Source organism: Podarcis raffonei, chromosome 3 (genome assembly GCF_027172205.1).
Source record: "Podarcis raffonei isolate rPodRaf1 chromosome 3, rPodRaf1.pri, whole genome shotgun sequence".
In the NCBI taxonomy this organism is placed as follows: domain Eukaryota; kingdom Metazoa; phylum Chordata; class Lepidosauria; order Squamata; family Lacertidae; genus Podarcis; species Podarcis raffonei.
This window is the reverse complement of record NC_070604.1, coordinates 45485713-45511367: the sequence shown is the minus strand read 5'-3', so window position 1 is coordinate 45511367 and position 25655 is coordinate 45485713. Positions and strand designations below refer to the sequence as shown.

Here is a 25655-nt window from a genome sequence, read left to right as displayed (position 1 = left end):
GTCTTCGGAAGGCTGCTCCCCGCTGTCCCAGAGATTTCCCTATGGGCTTTCGTCTTGCGAAGGAAGCCCATAGGGAAATTCGTTTTGCGAAGCGCCTCCAAAACTGAAAACCCTTTCGTCTAGTGGGTTTTCCGTCTTGCGAGGCGTTCGTCTTGCGGGGCACCACTGTACTTTTAAATAGCATGATGCGTTTCCACTGAGGGAAAGTAGTGTGTTTGGTTCTGCTCTTTATTCAAGAATCTAAATGACACTAAAAACATACTAATAAAGCAAAAGAAAGCCTTTTATAATTGAACTTGGACAGCCTCTAGGGTGTGGGTGGTCATTTATTGAAACTTTCCGTGTGATCTTGTTGATTTGCTGTGCAGAGGGTATTGGTAGAAAGGCATTCTAGGTTATTCTTCCTAGAATTAAACATTCCGGTCTTAAGTGCCTCAGAAGTAGATACTCACGGAGGCTTTTGGCGTGAGCTATCACTTTATATAGTGTTGGGCTGTGCAAAACAGTTGCTCTAAGACACAACACATTTGTTTCTGAGCTTATCCTTTACTGTCTTAATGTGCTGTTTTAAAAGATAAGGAAAGCTTTATTGCCTTAATGACTTTGTTTCTCTTCTTGCCCCCTGGACGGCCAAATCATAGGTTCTGAAATGAACGATAATCTCCATGGCAGCCAACTTCTAGCTAGCACGATACTGCACAATACACTTTTTGAACAGGGGGCTTCAGAACTAGTCCTGCAAAACGAAGGGCCGTATGACTTTTATCACCATCCTAATATTCAGCATGTGCAACAGTGTCAACATGTTCTTGAAAACTTCACAAAAGAGGTGAAAGCACTATTGCAAGAATGGCCAGACCACCCTGCGCTTGTCCAGGTAAGAGTCTAGACTTTCAGGAACTGAAGCAGTAGCTAAAATAACCAGAGTTCAATTTATATTTGCTTTGACCTAGGATTCCTTACATGTTAAGGCTTTGTATGGATAGCACCTTCCACAGAGACAAGCATACTGCTAATCCCCTAAATTTGTTAGTATGTTCAGCTATATGTGACAGATGGACGTTGTATCTGCTATTAGCAGAAGAGATGAGATCTTGCAATGCAATATGAAATTAAAAGTTCTGTTGTTGATTAGTTTTAAGCTTTAGGAAGCGACTGCCAGAAGCACTGATTGTCTTTCATTTTGCAGCTTTTGGTTGTACTGGACAGAATCCGTAGTTTTCCACTCTCCAGTCCCCTTTCGAAGTTCCTGAATGGCTTGGAAATTCTGCTGGCCAAGTCCCAGGTAAGAAATCAGGGGGCAAGTGGTTGTTTGTGTGTAGCCAGAAAGGTGAGAAGAAGTTAAGAAACTTCTGAAATACACCTGATTTTTAGTAGTATAGGAAAGACCAAATTTACTAATAAAGGAAACTTATTTGTTGAATGAAGGTGATTGCATTTTTAAATTTAAAGGTGTAGATAATGGGCAAGCAAATCAACTTTTTTATCAACGTTGAAATGTATAATTTAAGTTTTTGTCTGAAAGGCATCTTTTCCTTTTCTAGGATTGGGAGGAGAATGCTAGTCGAGCTGTCTCTCTTAGGAAACATCTGGATTTGGTCACTCAGCTGATCATCCAGTGGCGTAAACTGGAACTGAAGTACGTACTGTCAGTTCCCTTTGTGCTGAGTATTTTCAAGTGTAAATGACCGGGGTGGGGGGGACAAACCAGATCAGGGGTTTGCTCACAGCATCTGGAGCAAGCTCAGAAATTGAAGGGAGAGATGTGGAGTTTCATTCGTCTACACAGCTTCTTGCTACGTTCCAGCATGTCTTCTATTTCCTACCTTCTAGATCCCTGTGGGTTTGGTTTTTTTGTATTTTTCTTCAATCCTTAGCCAAAGAAGAATCCCTGTTCTTTCAAATATAGATAACCTAGCAGCTTATGCAAAATAAATGTGCTACATTCACTTCTTTAAAAATCTGATTATTTACTAATGCAGATGTTTTTAAGTTTTCATATTTCAGAACTGATGTTAGTGCAGAGCAAAAATAACAGCCTTACCTGTATTGTAAAAATAGTTGTCGTAAAAATTGGGCTGCTTTCTAAGGAACGTGTACCCATTGATCTAAAAGCAAGCATGGGTGGGTGGTGATAGGGGTCCGAGATTTAATGTTCATTAATAGGTCTTTCTTTTTCCACTTGCATTGACAGCTGTTGGTCTGTTAGTCTGGACAACACAAGGAAACATCACACAGAAAAGTCAATGAAACACTGGTTTTCAATCTATCAGATGATTGAGAAATATAGGCAAGAACAGACACAGAAGAAAACTGAAGGTAACTATTGATAAAGAGTGGTAAAAGAAATGCATGCTGTTAATAGAAGTGCATACACTCAAGGATACACATTTCTGATATAAACTGATAAAAATGCAAATGGTATATGATCTATATCTGCATTCGCAATTCTCTATTACATGTCCAATAGCCAAGTTTAAAGCTTCTTTCAATATGTAGCATATTGGAGAAATCAAGTATTCTTCCATCTTGATTCTCAAGCCACTTAACAGGCAAATCTTGTAACTGCCTATATTATTGAAATGTTGAGCAGTCCAACTGTGTATTGCTGTTCACAAGAGCTGTGAAAAAACACATTAGCCCACAACACTGCTGACTTCAGAAACCATGGCTCTGTAAACAGGGCACACAAATCTTGGCTTGTTTTCAACCAGATTGACATCCCAAGTGGGCAACTCTAGTTGAAAACAACCCAGTATAGACCAAGCACCTGTTATCAGTGCCAAAAACCATCTTTTATGAAGTAGGCAAGATCACATCTGAGCAGGACGTACGCCTTTATTGTCTGTGTGGTGTACTCTATACAACCTTTTCCCTCTATGTGAAGTGAACTGTTAGTAAAGATACTGTAGAATTAGATGAATAATATGATGTGTTTATGGTGTTGTCTTTTCTCCTCTTATGGAACTGGTTCCTTTTAACTGCTGTTAAGGCAGGAGAGGGAAGTTTCCTCTGGAGACGGGAGGGCTTGGAAGAGGGAGCAATTATTCCTGCATCTGGATTACAGTTCCTTAACTGTAGGTAAAAGGCAGCCTGCATTGCATTGTGCACGAAGGCTTGATTTTAGGGAGGCAGAGCCTGTGTCAGTGTTAGTTCCTTCTGAAAGGGCCATAATGGATGTTGTTTGCTGCCAAATTGCATTTAATGTCAAAAATGAATTTACATGCCATCTTGTCCTACCCCACTCCCACCCCTTTCTTCCCTACAATCCCAACTTCATGAAACGGATAGATGTGAATTTAAAAGCACTGCTCGGCACACTGCAGGCTTTCATAGAAGGGTCAACATTGGGGGAGTTTGACACACGGCTTCAGATGCTGCTGGAATTCCACTGCCATGTCTTGCTGATGCCACAGGTGGAAGGAAATGGTAGGTGGTTGCTGTGAAATGGGCCCAAGCCAGACGCCATACTTGGGGGGGGGTGTACTTTAGCTCCACCAGGTAGCCCTGGGTGGTGAACGCATCCACACACAGAATTAAAGAGAGCAGAGTGGATCTGAGCATGTGCTCAGCTTTCCTTTATCTCAGCTGCCTGCTTTGGGAGCAGGAGAGCTTGCTTTTGTTGCTGTTGTTAAACAGTTTGCCAAGGGTTTCTGTCTCCAGCCAGTCTACTGTGGATCAGCTGGAGATGTACCAGCAGATCCAGATCTGCCTTCTGCCTACCTTTGAGCTTATGTTTCTTTTCTTTATTGCACACAGTTAAATTATTATTCCAAACATTTAATAGAGCTCAGCTAAATTTTCCAGTTGTTATTATTATTTTACATTGAAAGTTTTCTCCGAAAGATACTGGCAGAATTGCAGCATGGTGTATTCAACCCAGTTCTCCCCTGTAGCTTGCCAAAAGACAAAGTAGATTATTCTATGCAAAGCACTGAAGGGAAGATTAAAACTTTTCCCACACCTCTTTGCTTGTCTTCCCCTTGCAAAATTGCCTGAAGGAATCTCTTGATTGGAAAGGGGCGTTGAACAGATTTTCATTATTAATTTATTAATTTTCTACCCTGACCTTCCTCCTAAAGGAACCCAGGGAAGCAAACAACAAGGCAGCAATACAGTAGAATTTAAAAAACAACCTCTTGAAACTTACAAATTTAAGAAAAGAGAGCTGCTGTTTCAGTCAGAACTACTATGTCCTTGAAGATCCCTAAATCCTCAGGTGCGAACGAAGATGCATTTTTGTATGAAACCCGTTCTCTCTTTTTCAGACATGCTGTGCAATGTATTATGGAATCTCTACAATTATTATAAGCAGTTTTCAGAATGTGTCCAAACCAGGCTGACTGAACTTCGGCATCCGATAGAAAAAGAATTGAAGGTGAGAATAAGATTTCTTGGTGTAATACTATTCTCTGGTTGTTGGAAGTAAAGCTAGTTCAAATAAATAGCTAGGTCCTACCCTGCTTTTTAAGTACATCTCTTCAAACCAGAAGCACATGTCCTCTCAGCAATTCTTCATTCTGTTTAAAATAAACATCATAGTTTATTGAATTGAATATTTTTCAGGAATTTGTAAAAATCTCTAAGTGGAATGATGTCAGCTTTTGGGCTATAAAACAGTCTGTGGAGAAGACACATAGGTAAGTACGAAATGTTGATGAGATATTGGGCATTTGGGCATCAGGAGGATTATATCAGTTATCGGCCCAGAGACGGGGGGCTTGAAACATGTCCTCTGGGGACTGCTCTCCTCTTTCCTCTCCTCTTACTTTTTTCCTTAAACCCCACGCTGAGAATGGTTAAGGGGAGGGTAAATGCAAATAAGTCAGTAGTGGGAGAACGAAATTATACACCTGAGTCATTGTCCCAAGATTCTGTTCACTATGAGATTACAGAGCCTGTCATTGACAGTATGAATCTTAGCTACCAATATAGAGTTAAATTTTGCTTGTGTCTAATATGCAATATTGGTATCCGGATCCTCTTCTTTTGACACTCCCATAGCATAGTGGTGACTGAGGATATTCTGCTTTGCCATAACTGCATTGGATACCTTAATATGCATACACTCAAAGTGGATTTTTAACTTTTTAAGTCCCCTTTAACCATGTTGTCGTGGAGCTTGAGCGCTCACCCATATTGATGGTCCTTGTTTTCATCCCTGTCTTTTCCTGGGTTTTAGGACACTTTTCAAGTTTATGAAGAAATTTGAAGCTGCTCTCAATGAACCCTGCCGTTCTGCCTTGGTGGAAACAGCAAAAGAAGAGCAACTTGCTTCTTTGCAGGAAGCAGAGACATTGGGCAACCAAGAAACTAAAATTCAGAGCCTGAACAGCATATTAAGAAAAAAACTGACTGCTAGGTCCCATTCTGCTCAGGTACCTCGAGTTCTCATTTGCGTTCAGATGGAATGGTAGGCATTCTTAACCTGAGTGCTGGATTCCCTTGCTGCGTATTGGAACACTCTTAGTTGTAACCGTGATATGACAAAATGTTTGAAATGATAACAGCGAAACAGGAACGTAAACTTTGTTCTCAGTGCCGTCCTAGTGTTTCATTGAGAGGTGACCAAGTGTGTGTTTTTCCCTGATGGACACAGGAGCCAATCCCAGAGGGGTTACATCACACCCTACTAGGCTAGACAGGAAAACTCTTTTGCAAATCGGTAGGCTGTATCCTCCCCTTTTTCCAAGTTTATTTTGCTTATCGAGACTAGCAGAAGTCCTTTCTCCTCCATCCTGTGCTTTGACTTTTCCCCTACCTCCGAGCTCGCACTTCTTTTTTTCTCCCTCTCTTCAGGGCAGCCCAAGATTACAAAATAGAGGCAGCCTTCTTACAGAGGGTTCTGCAGACTGCTTTCTTCTCTGGTCATTGGGTACTTTCTGAGAAGGTTCTTTCTCTGATGAGTGAGAGGACCACGCCCTACATGCATTCTTAGGCTGCTTATGGCTGCATTGCCTCTCTCTGCCTTATTCACCTGTCTTTTATCTGCATAACTGGAAAGGTGACAAAGTCCTGGTTGCTATTTTTTTATTTTTTTATACTTATCAGTTAGGACTCCAAGGCTTCCAGGGACATCCTTTCAAGCTTCTCTGTGAAACGGGAACTGGAGAAGCTCCTGGAAGGGGGTGTGGCTGCATTCAAGTTTGCAATAGAATTTTCCTGTCTAGGCTAGTAGGATGCGACATAACCCTCTGTGGCTGACTTCTGTCATCTCACAGTAAGTACCCAGTGACCCAGTAATATGGCTGTTATTATAGGCCAAGACCGCAGGTATTTGTAAGCCAGCATTTCCTTCTTCAGTAGTGACCAGCCAGATGCCTTGGGAAGCTGACCAAAGGGCCCAATGGCTACCCTCCGTTAGGTTTGAAGTCCCATTCTTCACTCTCTAGGCTAGTTGGTACTGATAGGTCCCGTAAGTCTTACCAGAAGCACAAGGATTTCAGTCACCTGGACTTTTGCCTGTTGTGAACATTTCCCCCGCAGGCTGCTCACTTAGAGGATATCCAGGGAGACATTTTTCACCCAGAGTCCCTTCAGGGCCGCTTACCCAAACTTACGAAGCGGATGGAGAAGATATGTACATCTCTAGTGAAGAACAACTCGTTCTTGGATCTGGTGGAGAGCCTTGACAATTTCACAGGTAAAACTTTTATTACAAAGTAACATTCAACAGGGAGGTAATTTGTTTTTCTTAAGAATTGCTGGGTTGGAGTGGACGTGCTGAAATTGACAGATTGCTTTCTGCTGCGCTCCTCCTTTTTTACAGGTGACGTAATTTCCTCTTCCCATGAGCTGCAGCATATGTCTGTAAATCCAGCTGCAGACAAGGAAAAGCAGAAGTCCGAGGCCAAACATTTACTCGTGCAGAAGCAGAGGGCCCTAACAGAGCTCTTTAAAAACCTGGCTAATACAGGTAAGAGGAGCTGGAACTGCTATTCTTTGGAGACAACGAACAAAAATAAGCAGTAGTCACCCCCACTCCCACTCCTCAAACTAGCAAAATGCCATGTGAGTGTGTTTGGCACTGCGCATGATTTACCTCCATAGGCACATGTATAGTGCACCAAATGATAATAGCTGGGAGGTAGGTAGTACAATTGGGTTAGAATGAATACTAATTGGAAATGTGGAATGAATTTTTACTGTATTGCTCTTGACACACACACACTCTAATGCACAGCTTTGTAGCCATGCACACAGAAAGGATAGGGTCCAGAGCCTTTTCATTATTTATTTATTACATTTATTATCCCACCTTTCTATCTAAGGAGCTCAAGGTGGCATACGTGGTCCCCCACCCCCACCCTCTTCATTTAATACTCAGAAGAACCCTGTGAGGTAGGTTAGGCTGAGAGGCAGTGCCTGGCCTAAGGTCCCCTGGTGAGCTTTGTGGCCCAGCGGGGATCTGAATCCTGGTCTCCACACTGGCTCTGAAAGCAATTCCTGCTGGTTAGTTATAGCCGCTTGTTTTCTCTGCTCCTTTCAACCACTAAAACTAAATTCTCAGAATCATCTGTATCAGCCATCATCACTTAGGTGTTGGAGAGGAAAAGGCATGTCTGAATGGACTCACTAAAAAGAACTGCCGTGTTGTTTATTTCAAAAAGAAAAATTAAAGTTAAATGTATTTTCAATATCTTCCCAGGGTTGTCCTATCGCAAAGGCCTTGCTTGGTCTCGTTCAAAAACTTCCCAGGACCTGCTTTTCCTTCACCCATTGGATCTGAGCAGTGCATTGGCCTTGGTTAACTGCACACAGAAGCTAGACGCAACGTATGTATTTTCTGATTCCGCAGCTACAGTTTTGACCTCCAAAAGTATCTAATTGGGGTTTTTCAATCCAATATTACCGTTACCTCGTCTGTTTATTGGTATGCCACTTTCCCACAGAAATTGTGCCCAAAGTAGCTCACAACATAACAGATGCACAATATTTGTTATGCACCTATTAGAAACCTTTATAAATAATCAGAATTATTAAGGACGAAAAAAATCAATGCACATAACATTGCACAACAATGATGCAAATAAATTAGGTTATCCTAAAAACCTAAAGAAATAGAAAAGTAACTGTTGTGTGGGAGACTTGAACCATTTAGCCCTGTTAAGAGTTGTGGCTTCCCTCCTGTTAGTAGTGGGAGAGAAGTCGCCATTTGTGCCAGTGGCTGCTTTCTTCCCCTTGCAAACAGCAGACATAGAGGGGATCCCGATTCTGATCAGGACCATGGGGTGGAGGACAAATACATCCCTCCATCTTTGAGCCCTCCCTCCCACCAGCTGCAAAGGAAAATCAGCTCTGCAAAGGTGACAAATAGTGAATCTAGTTTGGCCCTTGGTTCGTTCGGTTTTCATTTTAAGGAGCGACTTGCAAATTGTGTAACGTGATATTTTCTGGAACCAGCAGAGCAGAAACATCCGGATATTGTCTTAAGTAAAAACGCATTACAGCGTCGGGAGTATCAGTTACCAAACTGATACCTTAAGCAGGCAGTGTAAAGCTGGTTAAGACTGCCTAAAAGCATGGGTAAGCTGAACTGATGCACATTTTGTGTTTGTGTGGTCGTAGAAAGGCTTTGAAATTGCTTATTTATTTATTTTTGTCTCGGATGAACAAAAGTCTTACGCTTTCCAGGTTGCTCTCTGAGATCTCTTCGTCCTGGGATGGTTGCCAGAAATACTTCTATCAGTCTCTCGCACGCCACTGTGGGCTTCAGACAGCATTATTGGCACCTTCAAAGGTAAACAGTAGCTTCAGTACTAGAGATTTCTTTCAAATCTTCTCCTTTTAAAAGCTTTGAATAAGCAAGACAGGATCATTCATCATCTAAACATTTGGCTTTTTATTCTGAATCAACATAGTTTTTTTCTCAGTCATGTTTATACCTGCCTACATTGTAGTTGTTGAGCAGATAAATAGAGGTAAACTACCAGTAAATCTACTTGTCACTTATGTATCATATTTCTTTTCAAATGTACCCAGTTGCAAATCTTGACATATTCAGAAATCCTTGGCAAGTCACTAAATTGTAGGATTGAGTCAGGTTCACTTTCCAATTTCATATAGAGTGATACCTTGGTTTTCGAATGTCTCTGTTGATGAACATTTCGGTTTTCGAACGTCGTAAACCTGTAATCCAGTGCACATTTACCTGGGCATAAGCACCTTTGAATATAGTGGAAGTTAGTTTTGAGTGAACAAGCATAATGTTAGAGTGGGCTGCACAGTAGTTTTGTGCGCATTCCATGCATCTTTCATTGTCAAGGCGTAGGCAGAGTTCCATGCATTTGCCTAGTAGCAGTGGGGCAGGGGGGCACATTATTATGGCAACCATTACACAGGAGTGAAAAGTGCTACCTTGTTACACTGCAGGAAATTGGACTGGGCACCGTTGAGCGATGCAAAGGATTCACAGCACACCTTATGAAGATGCTTGTCAAGCAAAGGAGCTCCCTCACTGCCTTGACTGAGCAGTGGATTATCCTGAGGTATTTGGACTTTGGTTTTCTGCGTACTTCTTTAGCTCATTTGAGAAAGGAAAGCATTCTGACTCAAAAAAAGAGAGAGGCAGACTGTATACTTCAATAATAGTGCAAAACGTAAACCCTCAGTACATTTCTACACACATTCTCTATCCTCTGTTCATACAAGGAAGAGGCATTGCCAGATAAATAAATAAACTTTCCGTAAAAGCTGCAGCGTTTGGAAATTGCTGTGATCCACTGTATACTGACTGAGGTGTACCGATAGTATTTTATTATAAGCATATCTCTTAACCTTGTGAATCTCCTACAGGAACCTTCTGAGCTGCGTGCAGGAGATTGATGCCCGGTTAAACCCTGCCTGTGAATATGAAGTGGCGTTTCCTCCTCAAGACGGTGTTCAACAGTGGACCGATAGACTGCAATACCTTTCAATGCAGTGTGTGGTGGTCCTGGAGCAGCTGTCCTGGTTTATGGAGTGCTGTCCAAAAGGCCAGTCCTTGAATGCTTCCAGAGCAGAGACTGAAGCAACTGAACTGAATTCCCCTTGTGTTCTGAAGTCCATGCCTGGTTTTAACCCTCCAGAGCTACAATATTCCACTCCCATAGCTGCAGATCAGCTGCCCGCTGGATGCAAGATGCGAAAGCACGACCCGTTGTTTCAGAAGCTGATTTCAGACGTGAAAGAGATGCTGCTGGAGGTTAAGGCAGTAAAATCAGATGTGGATAGAATCAGACAACTGTCTTGTGAGACACTTTTCCATTCCTGGTAAGTAAGGTACATAGTATTTTATGGGGAGAAAACGGTTTCACTCCTGCAGCCTTCATGCACCCTAATCTGTAAGACTGTGAATTTATTGACAGCATTGTTCAAAATGGGGCCTGCAGTCAGCCCCCACTATATCCCAAATAAATGATTGGCACTGCAGAAGTTGGTGGCCCAGCCATGGAGGCACGAAACAGTCCTCTACACTGCCGAATATCAAGACAGATGTTGTATCTAAGCTTAAGTGCCTTGGGGGAGAGTTATGCCTTCACTTTTGGAGGAAGTGCACAGAGGAAGCTTAGTACTCCTTGACTGGGTGATACACCCCTTGCATTTCAGAGGACATAATCAAAAACATTAACTGTGCTTCAGCATTATATATGAATTAGGCCACTGTGAGTTGAGAAATTCTAGTAATTTGCAGAGACTATAAACTGGTATTCCTAAACAAATAATAAACTTCATTGGACTAAATAATTCTTGGAAACTGACAACTGTTAGGCCAGTTAGGGACTCTTCTCACCTACCATCTAATGCTTATGTCTTATTTCTGTATTTTTTATTATTATTATTATTATTATTATTATTATTATCATCATCATCATCATCATCATTAGAATTTATATACCCAGAGGTTTCAGGGCAGTTCACAGAATAAAATCAAAATATAAAACCACAAAATACATAATCAAAATAAAAGCAACAATCCAATAACCTCCAAGAGCCAGTGTGGTGTAGTGGTTAAGAGCGGTAGTCTCATAATCCGGTGAACCGGGTTTGCGTCTCCGCTCCTCCACATGCAGCTGCTGGGTGACCTTGGGCTAGTCACACTTCTCTGAAGTCTCTCAGGCCCACTCACCTCACAGAGTGTTTGTTGTGGGGGAGGAAGGAAAAGGAGAATGTTAGCCGCTTTGAGACTCCTTAAAGGGAGTGAAAGGCGGGATATCAAATCCAAAACTCTTCTTTTCTTTTACATTTGTATTTTAATATAATTTGAATTAACTGAAATGCTCAATAAGTAACACGTATAATAATATAATAAAAATTTATTATTTATACCCTGCCTGGTTTCCCCAGCCACTCTGGGCAGCTTCCAACAAAATATTAAAATACAATGGTCTATTAAACATTAAAAGCTTCCCTAAACAGGGCTGCCTTCAGATGTCTTCTAAAAGTCTGGTGGTTGTTTTTCTCTTTGACATCTGGTGGGAGGGCATTCCACAGGGTGGGTGCCACTACTGAGAAGGCCCTCTGCCTGGTTCCCTGTAACTTGGCTTCTCGCAGTGAGGAAACTGCCAGAAGGCCCTCGGCCCTGGACCTCAGTGTCCAGGCAGAACGATGGGGGTGGAGACGTTCCCTCATGTATACTGGACCGAGGCCATTTAGGGCTTTAAAGGTCCGCACCAACACTTTGAAATGTGCTCGGAAATGCACTGGGAGCCAGTGTAGGTCTTTCAAGACCAGTGTTATGTGGTCCCGGCGGCCACTCCCAGTCACCAGTCTAGCTGCCGCATTCTGGATTAGTTGTAGTTTCCGGGTCACCTTCAAAGGTAGCCCCACGTAGAGTGCATTGCAGTAGTCCAAGCGAGAGATAACTAGAGCATGCACCACTCTGACGAGACAATCCGTGGGCAGATAGGGTCTCAGCCTGCGTACCAGATGGAGCTGGTAAACAGCTGCCCTGGACACAGAATTGACCTGTGCCTCCATGGACAGCTGTGAGTCCAAAATGACTCCCAGCTGCGCACCTGGTCCTTCAGGGGCACAGTTACCCCATTCAGGATCAGGGAGTTCTCTACACGTGCTCGCCTCCTTTCCCCAAAAACAGTACTTCTGTCTTGTCAGGATTCAACCTCAATTTGTTAGCCGCCATCCATCCTCCAACTTGCATAAGACTTGTACAGAATCAAAAAATAACAAAGCTTACTATATTGTAAACACTATAGATTAAATCTGCAGCTTCCAGTAAAGTGTGTGGTTTAAACAGTGTAGTGCCTCTTTGTATCATAGAATATTTTTTAAGGGTGGGGGTACAGGCTAAAGAAACTGAAGGAAATCTGCAGGGCTACCTTATGCAAGCTGAATTTCCTTTTCCATTCATGTAAGACAACTTCCAAACCTTCTGGTAAAACCATAGATGTTATGTTTTTAGTATCACAATTGAGTCTTAGCTTGTTTTTCTGATTAACAGTAAGTCCAACAGAAGCGATGTTTTGTGTTAACCCCAGACCCACTCTTTCTCAAAAGCAAATGTGCAGGCTAAAAGGTGGCTCGTTAAAGTGAGCTGTGATTGCTTTTGTCTTCCAGGAAAAGCTTTGAAGTGTGCTCTTCAGGAATAGAATGTTTGCTGAAGGTTTCAACCCAGCTACAAGATATAGAGTCTTTCTTTGTCCTACCTGAGATGGAAACCAATCAAGTTTCAACGCGGATGGCGTTAATCAGAAGTCTTGTGTACATCCAAGGAGAAATTAATAGAAGTGTGGATGACTTTGCCATTTGGAAGACACAGCTCTTCAGTTCAATTTCACACTGCAATGGTAAAGACATGTTCCTTTTAATCTTTCAACCAGTAAAGCAGTTGATCTAAGTATTATTCTGTTATCTCCTTTGGATATTTGCATCTGTGACTAAGGGCAGTAAAATTAGATCATAATTTTGTTAGGATCCTAAGCATGCTTACTGAGAACCAAATCTTGCAGAGTTCAAAGAGGCAGTCCTATGTAAGTGTGCAGAGAGTATTGAAGCATTCACAATAATGTTCAACGTTTTGTTTAATGTAGCATGTCAAAATCCTAGCAGCTATACTTTGGTGGGAGTTGGCGTTTTGTTTATTTCTTGCTAGTTTTGTTGGATACTTCCTGGGACCTCTGTTCCTAGTATCTGATGCTACAAAGCTTGTTTTCTCATTAAAAGTTGGACATTTGTTTTCATGCTGCTGCATGTCTTTAGCCGAGTCTTGCTAATGCATTATGAAATGAGCTGGAATAAGTATAGCAGTGGCAACATTGCAAGGGGATTAAGGATTCATTGATTTGACCTGACTTGACTTGGGGAAAATCCTAGCAGCAGCACTGCCTGAAAATTCAGTCTCATTTCTGAGCCCTGATTGGGCCAATGGCTGGTGAGAAGCTAAGAGGCACTATTATTTGCACTATCTTCCACTTGCAAGGCAGTGTGAGATAACTGAGGCAAAGCATATATACCTCTTGGAGTAATGGAGTATCTCGAATTTTAAATTAGGCGAGGAACTGGGAATTCTCCAGGTTTTAACATTGGGGAGACACTAGTTTTATAAAGCCCAGCCATCATATCAAAGTCTTAATAGTTATCCTTATTTCAGGTTTTTGAGCACTATGCCTTTCTTGTTAAAGTTGAATTTGTTATTGTGGCTTAGAACTGCAATTTGTTTGTGTCGTATAATTTATTTATTTCATAAAATTTATTATGCACCACTTGATTGCAAAAACAAAACAAAACCCTCAATCAAAGTGGTTGCTGCTTTCGAAATCTGATGTCTTCCCCACTAACATTTCTCCTGTATTTCCAAAGGGAACCAGAAGTCAGATGATGGATTTGTAGAACTCTACTCAGAACAAGTAGAGCTTGCAATCCAAGCTATCCTGGGTGCAATTCAGTGTTTGGTAGAAAGGAAAAAGGTAAAAGAAGACGACACCTCCCAGAAGGAGGATGGTGAGTCTTAACTTTTGTCCTTTTCTCTGAAGCACTCTTTATACTTTCAGAAATGTGTGTGTGTGTGTGTGTGTGTGTGTGTGTGTGTAACTGAACACAACATATATCCTGGCAAATTAGGTCTTTGTTTCAGGGGCAGAGGTGGATGTTCTAAATATGATTGCCACGGTGAAATTGTGAAATTTGGACTTGCTATAGCCGCCTCCTCCTGAATGCACCCACACCCACACACCCAAGAGGCTTGTGGAATTCAGAGGATTCTTCAATGCTCTGATAGATTTTATTAATCTGTTATTTACTGCATTTATATCCCACCTTTGCTCCATGGAGCTCAAGGTGGCATACATGGTTCTCCTCCTTCTCGTTATTATCCTCACATCAGCCTTGTGAGGTAAGTTGGGCTGAGAGACTGTGGCAAGCCCATGGTCACCCAGTAACTCTAGCCACTACACCACACTGGAGGGTGGAGAGAACTGGCAATAGTGCCAAGGCCCCTTGTCTGTGAAGGGCAATCAGTACAGTTCTCTTGGGCATCTGGTTCCTCCTGGATCCTGCAACACGCTGTGGTGCTCTAGGGCAGGAGTGGGGAACCTTAGGCATGGGGATCAAATGTGCACCTCCAGGCCTCTCTGTTGAGCCCACACTACAACCCCTTCCCAGCCACACACCCTCTCCCCAGGCCCTCACCAGCCCTGCTTCATACTTTCCTTGAATTGTTTTGCCTGGCTTGAATATGTCCTTGAACTCTGATAAGGCCTTTTTCGTGCCTGGATGAAAGATGGAAGTGTGTGTAGAAACTAGCCTACTATACAAAGGCAACATTTTCACTGGGTAAAAATGTTTACCCAAACCTTTTCTGATTAGGGATGAATTGAGTCTTCAGTCTTTTCCCTTTTCCCTTTTCTTACTCAAGGGGAAGAATCCTTGGTTGAGAGGCTCAAGGCAGGGCATTTAACTAAACTCTTGGATGAAGACATCTGTGCAGATGTGAATTCTCTGCACGTGCAGAAAATCATTTCGGTTATTTCAGAACTCCTGGAGCGACTAAAATCCTATGGCGAGGATTACACTGAATACAAGTGCAAGGTAAAATCCATCTGTCGAAATGTCCCTGCTATTCATTGAGGCTTGGTCCAGCTGGAGGAGGCTTTGAACGTGAATTTCTAGACTTTCTGTAAAAGGCAAAATAGCAGAGGGTAATTGTCAGGTCACTTAGAAACTTCTCGTTTTGTCTTGGAGGGGGGGGGGAAGCCCCTATATTTTTAATGAACATTGGATTTATTTTGTGTCCACAGCTTTTCAATCAATCCTGCCACTTACTGGTGCGTCTAATGCCAATACTTTACAAATATTCCAATATCATCCTCTTCTACCTCACCGTTACCTTGGCTACACATAGGAGCACTGGGAAATTGCTCTCTGTTCTAGCTAACATATTTACAGAACTGGCCCGGAAGGTAAGAAATTCTAGTTTGCCATATCAGTGGATTTGGGAAAGGGGATAGAATTCTGAGATATCTGGAGTTGTGAATAAAGCTTGTTTAAAGAAAGCCACAGCAGAAGCAAGATGCTCGCCAGTGTGTTGAATGACCTCTTTATCTTTGGCTCCATAGTACTTTATTTGTGTGCGTGCATGTATAGATAGATACAAGTCTGTGTATAATCTGTCCTTTGGAAGCTTAATTGTTTTGATGAGTGCTAAAATCTTTCCAAAATGTTTCAACTTATTATTATTATTATCAGGGGTTTTGTTTACCAAAAGAGCTAATGGAAGATGCTGGAGGAGAAGGAGGAACAGAATTCCATGATTACGAAGGAGGTGGGATTGGAGAAGGGGAAGGCAAAAAGGATGTGAGTGACAAGATAGAAAGCGAAGACCAGGTACGTGCCAAGTGGGATTTGAGGCAGCGGCTCCAGAGTAGCCATGAATCTGTTCATAAATAAGTTAAAGCACGATCTTAACTATAGGAAGCCAATGTTAATTTCACCAGTGTAAGTAACCCCATTCCACACCCTGTTCAGGAGTGGCTACTGTTGGCTGTATTGGCAGGCAATTATCGGCTTGAGTTTTGAGGATTAGGCCCTAGGTCACATGACCTAACTGAACAGACGTTGGAATAGCTATAAGTCTCTCCTTGTCCTGTCCCACCACTCCCCTGGAATGCCCCTTTTCAGGACTTAGGCTGGTTTAAGATTGTCTGGCTGAGTAGGGGTGAGGGAATTGCACTGACATCGTTACAGTCTAGCTGAAAGTCAGCCAAGAAAGCCCCAAGTTCCTCCGAATTCAGAATTTCTCATCTGGGGGTTGGACTCTGCTGTTATTTTCATATAGTTTAATAGGTTTCATAGTAACTTTCATTGTCCCCCTCCAAGCCATCTGCTGCTTACTCCTAAAGAATAAGAAAAATGCCTTGGATTCTTAAAACAGTTCTGTCCTGCTGGGGTTGAGCAGTTAGATTTTATTCAGTAATAAAACTGTGTTGCTGAGATAATGGTAGGGATGAAACTAATGCTTCATTAACATTAAAAGTTGGAATAATCTTTGGTTAAATATCTCAGGTAGAAGATACTTACCAGAAGGGTCAAGAAAAGGAGGATGAAGACCCAGAATCCAAACCAGGTATTGAAGGAGAGGACAATGCAATTGAAATGTCAGATGATTTTGAAGGAAAAACCTACGACGGGGAGCAAGAAAACCAAGGTATGTGGCTTGTACTATGACAATTGTAGGTTTCGCGTGTCTGTCCTCTTATATGCCGATATAGGTGGGAACGCTAAACATTTTCTTTGTGGGCTTTTTGTGCGAACATTGACATGCAATGGAAGTACTTGTGCAGAATTAACGTTAAGTGTGATTCCAGCAGCTTGATGTCCTTCTGTGGCAAAATCTGGCAGAGTTCAGTATTTGTGAAAATGGTAATGTTGCTGCTCTCTTATTAAATTAATCCTTGTGTGGCTTGTGTGGTTAGGAGCTCTTCCTGATTAATGACTGTAATTGGAGTGGGAAGCATCTATAACTTATAAATTAGGAAAACCCTTAATTGCAACATTTCTAAATGCAGCAGAAGTCCAGCTATAGCATGTCTGTGTGTAGTGTGTTATTCTAAGTGGGATAGAACAATTGGGCGAGCAATGGGGGAATCTTACCAAAAACTTTTCATGACATTACTGTTAATTTCAAACTGTGACAGCCCCATGGAGAAATCTGAATAAGAATATACAAGAATATACATTCTGTTCAAATGTTCATAATTCTTATTTCTTATAAACTTTTCCCTTGTTTCGCCAAATGTGTTGAAACAATTTCAGGAGAGACACTTCTTGTACAGTAAGCCCTCAACTTACACAGAGGTTACATTCTGGGGATTGCATCTAAACCCAAAATCACATATAGTCAAAACACATTGGGTTCAATGGCGGGTGGGATTGCCAGAGTCTCTTTTCCTGGATACCCACCCCCTTTCTGCCCACTTTTTACTTAAAAATAATAATTATTGCCAGGTGAATGAAGCTGAATGTGAGCAAGTTAAATGCACGTAAGTTGCAGGCTTACTGTACTCCTGTAGGTGTCCTCTGTTTGATGCAGAGTGGCTGAATGGTTTTAGTCTGTCACCCTAGTCCAGCAGAACGTGTGCATTGCTAACCTGTGATGTCACCATGCTTGTGGTGTTCATCTTGAAAGTTTGTGAAAGGCCATGTGTCCCTTATGCACTGAGTTCTAGTACCTTATAAAGAGGATGATGCAAAACGAGCTGTGTTGCCTTATACAGAAGAAGACGACAAATCTGACGAAGAGTTAGACAAACAGATGGGAAATCTCGGAGATGCTGAAGCTGACAAATTGGATGAGAGGCTTTGGGGAGATGACAACGATGATGAGGAAGATGATGAGAGTGATAATGAGGATGATAATATAACAGAAACGGGACCAGGAATGGATGAGGTGAAAACATAAATAAAAGTGTGCTCCAAGGAGGAAGTATTGTACAACTTTTTAATTGCATGGTACAGTATATGAAATACAATACAGAGATTAGTGTCTCAATTTTTTGTGAGACTCCCTTTTTAGAATGGGATTATTGAGAAGCCTGGCTTGGATTTCATAAAATCAGCAAGGAGTAAGCTAGCCTGCTGTCTACCTTTTTTTGAAGATGCCTCTCTCCATATGGAACTTGCCACCCACAGAGAGTGGCTGAGGAGGCAGTGCTTCAAAATCGTCCACTTCTCAAGGTGTAAATATCAACAGGGGCTACCAAATCCAGAGCCTTTTATGTTGCATCCCTAGTTTTAGGCATCTGCTTTCCTATGAAAGGAAATGGCGACCTTAGGGGTTGTTGGTTTTTAATTGGATATCCATCCATAGAGTGACAAGGAACAGATAAAACGCCTACTCAATCTTCATAATACACAATTCCTGTAAAACAACTGTTGTCTAATATATTTTGGGATCCAAAATGTGCAACCATGTTTCCTCAAGTAGACTGGTAGCTAGGATGTTGCCCTTCAGATGTCATTGGACTCGGAACTCCCATCAGCCCCAACCAATGTAGCCAATGGTCAGGAATGATGGAAGTTGCAGCCCAGCTATATCTGGAGGGCCCCACATTGACTATCCCTGACTTAGAGAAAACGCACAAGGTTATACACGCATAACATTATGCAGGTAATTTAAACAGCTGCGTGCACCTGTCTGAGAACCCTGCTATGATTAAGCTTCCAGGCAAATGTACACAGTCATGTGTTTATCATCCACCCTTTGCACGTTTGCTGTGGGAAATGCCCTGGGCTTACACACACACAAAGCTGTTAGTGTGCCGTCGCCTTTAGTGTAATAAGTAGAGTGTTTTGATAAAGTAGCCATTTGTCTCAAAACGTGTTGAATGTTCCCTGTGGCTTGACTGTAACAGACCCAACAGAATTGTATATACACCAATGGTAGCAGGATGTACAATGAAATGGTTCCATGGCTGTTTTCCTTGAACAACTTAGGGCGATTCAGAACTTGTGGCAAAAGATGACAACACGGACGTTGACAACAAAAATGATAAGAAATCTCCCAAAGACGAAGAAGAAGAGAATCAACCAGATGGTGGTGAACCCAAAGAGAAAGTCCATGAGCAAATAGATGAGGTAATGAGAGCAAGTTTGCTGCAGAAAGCTACGTTTATATAACTACCGTTTATTTTAACTGAACTTGAGCAACATGCGTTTCCAATGGGTTTTTATGTATTGCTATTTCCAAGAATAACACCTGCTCCTTCTTAAATAGTTTGTGGTCCCATTGTCTTTGTGGCTTTCATTCTTTTAAAGCCCTAAATGGCCTCGGCCCAGTATACCTGAAGGAGTGTCTCCACCCCCATTGTTCAACCCAGACACTGAGGTCCAGTGCCGAGGGCCTTCTGGCGGTTCCCTCACTGCAAGAAGCGAAGTTACAGGGAACCAGGCAGAGGGCCTTCTCAGTAGTGGCGCCCGCCCTGCAGAACACCCTCCCATCAGATGTAAAAAAACAACAACTACTATCTGATATTTAGAAGGGAACTCTGTTTAGGGAAGTTTTTAATGACTGATGTTTTAATGTATTTTTAATCTTTTGTTGGAAGCCGCTCAGAGTGGCTGGGGAAACCCAGCTAGATGGGTGGGGTATAAATAATAAATTATTATTAATTAATTAATTAATTAATTAACTGGTGCGTATTTAAGGTCCCTAAACCTAATCTGCGGGTTACCACCTGATTGGATTTTATTCTGATCCTGATCTGATTTTAGGATGTATTTTAATTGATTGCCTGATTTTATGTTAATGTTAACATTTGATGTTAGCCACTCTGAGCCTGGTTTTGGCTGGGGAGGGTGGGGTATAAATAAATAATATTATTCTAGGAAACTAGGCCTCTTTAATGAAGTTTGGCATCCTTTCTGTTGGGGCTTCATCTAAAGATAACTTCAAGAGTTACTTTACTATGGCTCTCAACAGGTTCCCCCCCTGCCCTCCCCCCCCCCAACTTCCTGCCTCCATTCCTTGTATGATGTGTCACTACTTTCTGTTTAACAGCGTGAATATGATGAGAACGAGGTAGACCCTTATCATGGAAATCAAGAGAAACAGCCTGAAGCTGAGGCATTGGATCTTCCTCAGGACCTGAACCTAGAGAACGGAGAGAAAGATGACGAGGACAAGGAAGAAGAAGGAGGTATGGCTCACAAGGTGTTCCTTTATCAGCAGGTGCCTCTTGAGTGTCTAGCTATAATTGGGGACTGGGTGGAGGTACAGAGCCTTAATCTGATTCCAGACAAGGGTCGTCCCTGTTGTTTGGGGAAAATAAGGATTGATGTCATAATTTTGATCATTCGTGCTTATAACCATTGGAAGTTTGTGAATTAATTGCTGCATCTGATTGTGTTTGCTTTCAGGAAGGAATTCAGCCAGTTCCATGTAGTAGGGAGGCTGTTTCCTTTTCCACACAGGTTTGGAGTAGGCTGATTGTCCTCGAAAGTTAGGAAGAGTCTTACCAGTTTTGTCCCACCTCCTGAGGTGCCTGGGCCATTTATATCAGTGTTGGTTTCCGTAGCTCTCTAGTCTCAAGTATCCGTCATCTTCTGATCCTCTCCTATTCCAATTAGGGGCACACAGTTTGAAAGAGAGATTCTCATGATATTGTTTAGTGGCCCCTAGGTCCAGCTCACACTTGTATTTGCAGGACTGAAACACTGTACAATGTGGTAAGATGCACATCAGGGGCATAGACCAAGGAGCAGTGGGCTAATTCTGGTTTCATGGGGCATATCTGCCATTTTTCTCTGTGTTTGTATGTGTTCTTCATATTTTAGGGTGTTCAGTACCACAAATGTTGATATGTGTATATAACAAATGTTTCGCCTATTTCAAGTAGTGTATTGTTTGCATGATTGATACCATATAGAGAGTTGGGCATTGGAAATACATAATATCAGCACTTCCATTACTGCAGTACGTTGACATATTGACAATCTATGCTTGTACCAAGGGAAAGTTTCAAGTTAAATGTACCTTACCTTTTCATTTTTAAGGATTATCTAGGAATCTTAGTAAATCTTCCTCTCTGTTCCTACCTGCCCAGGAGTTGGTAAGAGAAAAAACTGAATTCTGCCTTCCTTCTGAAAGGTGTGTGTTTTGCGTTGCATTAGGAGAAAATCCTTTTGAGATTGAGGAGAAGACAATGGATGTAGACGAAAAAGAAATTAAGGATTCTGAAGAGACAGGAGAGGATGGCCAGGATCCTGAGCAAGCTGAGAAAGAGTCCTCTGAAGAGACAGGTGAAGGAGAAGATAAAATGGAGGAAGAAGAAACAAAGGATGAGGAAAGCACAGGGCATCCTGATGCAAATATGGAGGAAGAAGCAGAGGAGCCAACAGAAGACCTGAGTGAATCTTCTGAGAAAGAGGGAGAAAAGGGCATCCCTGACCAAGGCCTTAATCCTCAGGTTATGCTTATTCTTTTATTAATAAAAAACAGTAAATGGCCTCCTTGAGTTCCCCTGCATGGAGGCATGTGAAAAACACATCTTAGTCTCAGCACCTTAGTGTATGTAGAGATAGTATACAGTTTTAAGGCTAAAATTCCAGTAAATGGTAGTAGTAGCGCTGTGGTTTTCTTGGACAGCAAATAGATCTCCTGTAGTACAAAACCATTTCTGGCCCTCCCTCCCATCACACCTGTCGAATGCCCATACTGATGTCTTCATCTGAATTGCTTTAGGAAGAGGAGGATATCAATAACCCTGACAAGGACGAGGAGCTGCCTGATGCTATTGAGAGAATGGAACATGAAACTTATGGGCAGGCAGGAGAGGAGAACCTGCAGAGCGACACGGCTGTGGAGCTGGCTGGAACTGCTTCTGAAAAGGACCAGGCGAAAGAGGTGAAGCAGGGAAAATCCCACAGTACCTTTTGTATTATGCGGAACATACTTTGGAGGGGGGGAAACTTCTAAAGCACTTAACTTTCAGGCTTGTCTCACTGCTGCTGATTTTTCCTCTCTGGGTAAATACAAGGCTTTTGAGGCACACGACTGTCTCCCTCCTCTCGCCCCGCCCCCAATAAATCTCAGTAGCTGGACTGCTTAAGCCAGAAGCTAATTCTGTATGCTTAAATGGACGTAAGAGATGCTCATATATATGACTACAACACACAGGGCCAGCAGCCACTGTTTTCTGCTACTCGATTCCCTCAGTTGTTAATCGTGTGCACAAATCACAGATCCCATTGGGGCAGTCTCATACTAAAGGAGAACAATATATGTGATGGCCATACACCCTGAGCAGTCTGTGACCCTAAGTGCAAGCAGGGAGGCAGCATTTGTTGATTCACCCTTCCCTTTGCATCTGCCACGCTACCTTCCCAGGCTCTGGTGTGCAAGAGGTGTCCAAGAGTGCATTGACTCTTCCTGCCACTCAGGCCAGAGTCCTTCAACTAAACTTCATATAGTACACCTACCTCCAGGGTTCCTCACCCAGGAACAGAGCTACTACCCCCTATATCAACTTCCACACTGTCCTGGAAGGTCCCCTGAATCTACAGCACTAATATTTGGGGTGCTGGGAACTGCAAGGCATGTGCGGCGGGGAGAAGGAAATGGGCAGAAATCGCCTCTCCTCCCTTCTGTTACCTGCTTCTGTCCCCAAGGATTTTTTCCAACCCTGTGGTCGAAGCATATTGACCATGTTTCACTAACTAGCCTTGGGGTTTTCTGCAGTGTCAGAATTTACACACAGGCTTCTTCTTAGAAGCGCAGTCGGGTATGCTTCTGTGTTTTGAAGACACTGCATTATTCTCAGATGAGTGTGGAACTGTGTGTTCTACGTTTTAGCAGAAGACTTAACTTTGGTGGTTTGTCTGTCTTTCTTCAGGAACATGGAACTGGAGCTGCTGATGCAGATCAGTCAGAAGGACATGAATCTGAGTTAATGGCACGACTGGCTAGTCGGAAACAGAGCAGGAAAAATACACAGGTCTTTTATTCTTTCATAGATTACAGAAATTGTGAGCTAGCTTTTTTATATGACCTTTTCTGCACCTCCTGGACTAATGCCTGGATCAGAAATTACTCAGCAGCTGTAGTACATCCCAAATGCTCTTAAGCAGTTCCCAGCTGCTTTTTAAAATACATCTTTGGAGAGAGTACATTTAGAAATTCATATTTAAATGCAAATTTTCCCGCATTTTTTTAAATATGTTTATATTTCCCCCAGTTTCAGAGGCTGCTAATGCACTCATGTTTTGCTTGTGGGCTTTGAACAGGCACCTGGCTGTCTGCTGTGAAAACAAAATGCTTACCTAGATAGGATTTTGGTTTGATACTGCAGGTTTGTTCTAGTGGGCAGTGTGATAAGTTACCGAGCTTCTGAGTCTTGACTTTGGTTTTTCCGAACCTCATTGAAATTTCATTGCTGTACTTGCCCACTTTTCAGAGTTTTAAGAGAAAGCCTGGCCAAGCCAACAATGAGCGCTCAACGGGGGATCACAGTCAACAAGTTCACAAGCGGCTGAAAACTGTTGAATCCAGCAGCGAAGCAGAACAGGAGCAGGTTCAGCCAGAACGAAACATGGGAGAAGCTGATGCCTTTGAGCACATTAAGCAAGGCAGCGAAGCCTACGATGCACAGACCTATGGTATGCCAGCATTCGCACAGTGATGTCAGAGGGACAGACAATTTTAAATCCTTTTTACCACTAAACCTCCGCTTACAGGAAAATGAGCACGCATTCTTTATTGAAGTAAAAGCAATGAAACATGTTAGATTTGGTTTGCATAGCTTAACGCTGGGGAAAGGATTTAGATAAGGAATTTTTCAAGGAACTTGCGTTTGCTTCTCTCTCATAGTTCGCTTTGCGTGGCTTCATTTTTAAACTTAATAGGCAGCCATGTTTTATTTCTCCACATTAAATCAGTTGAAGCTTTAAAAACAAATCCCTACGAAGGTATTTTCTAGCTTTGTAGCCTAGACTGCAGGAGATTGTGGTTCCCATAAATTCTTCATTCATCTCATCTCATTCACCTAGGTGCTAGGTCATAGCAAGGTGGGTAGGAGGCAGAGCTATGAATGGGGAAATCCTCAGTTTAAAGTTTACCTTTGCTATGACCTCACTAAGAAGCTTTAGGCACAATTCTCTCTCCCCCATCACTCCCTTCTCCCCATTAGCAATATGGGAATGGTGACATTGACCCTACCTGAAGGTTTTAAAGAGTGTAAGATAATGCAGGTGAAGTACTTTGAACATTCTCAAACGCTATGGAAATTACAATATTTATCTCTGAATTGTTGTCCCCCCCGCTTTTCAAGTGCTTCGGGTGTCAAGTTAAAACTTTATAAATATTGATGGCTGTTAGTTTGGTGATAGGGGAGAACAGCACAGAGTTGCAAGATTTTGGTTTGATTTTGGCTATGTTTCCACCAGATGTAGCTAGTGAAGAACAACAGAAAACAACCATGCCTGTCACTGAAGACAATGAAGAACCAGTTTCTGAAGATGTAGATATGGAAACAGAAGCTCAGAAAGATGAGGATCTTAGAACGGTAGAGGCAGAGAAACTGAATCCAGAATTAAAGGCACCTAGTGCTGCTAAATCTGGTAAATTGCCAGCTCATTATCTTTAAAAGAATTTTTTTCTTCGGGAATAATTTCTTCATTTCAATTGAAAACAGTCCTGTAGTCCCTTTGGGGCATACTATTTGCTCCCTGGCTCTGACTCGCCCACCCTGCCCCTACTGCTCACATGTTGCGGGGAGCCAAGGTCCCCTACAAGGAGCCTGCTGTGCCATACATGATTTTAATCATGCATGTGGAGTTTATGCATCTGCGGCAGGCTCTCCACTTCAGATGTTACTCCCAGGAGTGGCAGAGCCAGCAAGCGCAGCCTCTTGTCTTCCCCTCACACCACTGTAACCAAGTGAAGGGCCAGTACCTGAAAAGAGTTATTATTATTTATTGAATTTATATACCGCCCTAAACCCAGAGGTTAGTAGTGTGCTTGCTAATGGCCCTGAAAATGTGTGAAGCAAGCATGTCATTTATTCAACGATAGGACCCGAGGAGGTTGAGTTGGACAGCCAAGCCCTCAATTCTGAAGAAGACGAAGAGCGTGGAACAGAAAAATCGCCACCAGAAGTAAAGCCGGACAGAGACAAAAACTCTACCATACATACTGCCCATCAGTTCTTGAGGGATACCTCCATCCAGGTAAAACTACCAATTGTGCTATCAAAAAAATAGGATGTGTTGATTGATGTGAATCTTTCCAGGATACAGTGCTTTTGTAATTTTAGTTTATCGCCAAATTAGTTTCTTGCTCTGAATCAATATTTAGGTTCCACTGAGGAAGGACCTCCATATACATATGGTAGAGACTGGGATAGGGAGATCACATGACTGTGAGATACTAGAGAAGGGAAGGTATACATCTGATCTACATTACTTAAGCAGGTTTCCCCCTACATCAAAGTAGATGGCTTTTTTTAAAATGATAAGTTGAATCTCAGATCTTGTGGCCTCAAAATACATGTGTAAGTGAGCTGCCTGTAGGTGGGACTGTCTATAATCGAGTCAACACTCTCAGCTTTGACAACACGGATCACTTATTTGGAGGGCTGGAAAGCCTTGAGTTTGGGGGCACCATGCTCTCTGTAGAGATTCAGCTCTGGTAACTTTGCATGCGCACAATCTGATTCACCTCAGTATAT

General features: G+C 42.3%; 1 protein-coding gene across 1 annotated transcript in view; it reads left to right on the top strand.

The window, feature by feature from the left end:
* The window catches only part of MDN1 (midasin AAA ATPase 1), a 90267-nt gene that overhangs the window by 57574 nt on the left and 7038 nt on the right, over nucleotides 1–25655 (top strand). The window contains exons 66-94 of the mRNA XM_053381483.1: nucleotides 642–877; nucleotides 1190–1285; nucleotides 1545–1639; nucleotides 2195–2319; nucleotides 3292–3429; nucleotides 4269–4378; nucleotides 4567–4640; nucleotides 5183–5378; nucleotides 6487–6643; nucleotides 6770–6916; nucleotides 7649–7775; nucleotides 8635–8740; nucleotides 9373–9488; nucleotides 9796–10251; nucleotides 12556–12785; nucleotides 13798–13938; nucleotides 14852–15024; nucleotides 15234–15395; nucleotides 15682–15819; nucleotides 16498–16639; nucleotides 17709–17881; nucleotides 18928–19068; nucleotides 19991–20129; nucleotides 21103–21398; nucleotides 21674–21835; nucleotides 22824–22925; nucleotides 23385–23586; nucleotides 24373–24546; nucleotides 25001–25155. Coding sequence (XP_053237458.1) covers nucleotides 642–877; nucleotides 1190–1285; nucleotides 1545–1639; nucleotides 2195–2319; nucleotides 3292–3429; nucleotides 4269–4378; nucleotides 4567–4640; nucleotides 5183–5378; nucleotides 6487–6643; nucleotides 6770–6916; nucleotides 7649–7775; nucleotides 8635–8740; nucleotides 9373–9488; nucleotides 9796–10251; nucleotides 12556–12785; nucleotides 13798–13938; nucleotides 14852–15024; nucleotides 15234–15395; nucleotides 15682–15819; nucleotides 16498–16639; nucleotides 17709–17881; nucleotides 18928–19068; nucleotides 19991–20129; nucleotides 21103–21398; nucleotides 21674–21835; nucleotides 22824–22925; nucleotides 23385–23586; nucleotides 24373–24546; nucleotides 25001–25155 — 4709 coding nt within the window. The remainder of the gene's footprint in view (nucleotides 1–641; nucleotides 878–1189; nucleotides 1286–1544; nucleotides 1640–2194; nucleotides 2320–3291; nucleotides 3430–4268; nucleotides 4379–4566; nucleotides 4641–5182; nucleotides 5379–6486; nucleotides 6644–6769; nucleotides 6917–7648; nucleotides 7776–8634; nucleotides 8741–9372; nucleotides 9489–9795; nucleotides 10252–12555; nucleotides 12786–13797; nucleotides 13939–14851; nucleotides 15025–15233; nucleotides 15396–15681; nucleotides 15820–16497; nucleotides 16640–17708; nucleotides 17882–18927; nucleotides 19069–19990; nucleotides 20130–21102; nucleotides 21399–21673; nucleotides 21836–22823; nucleotides 22926–23384; nucleotides 23587–24372; nucleotides 24547–25000; nucleotides 25156–25655) is intronic.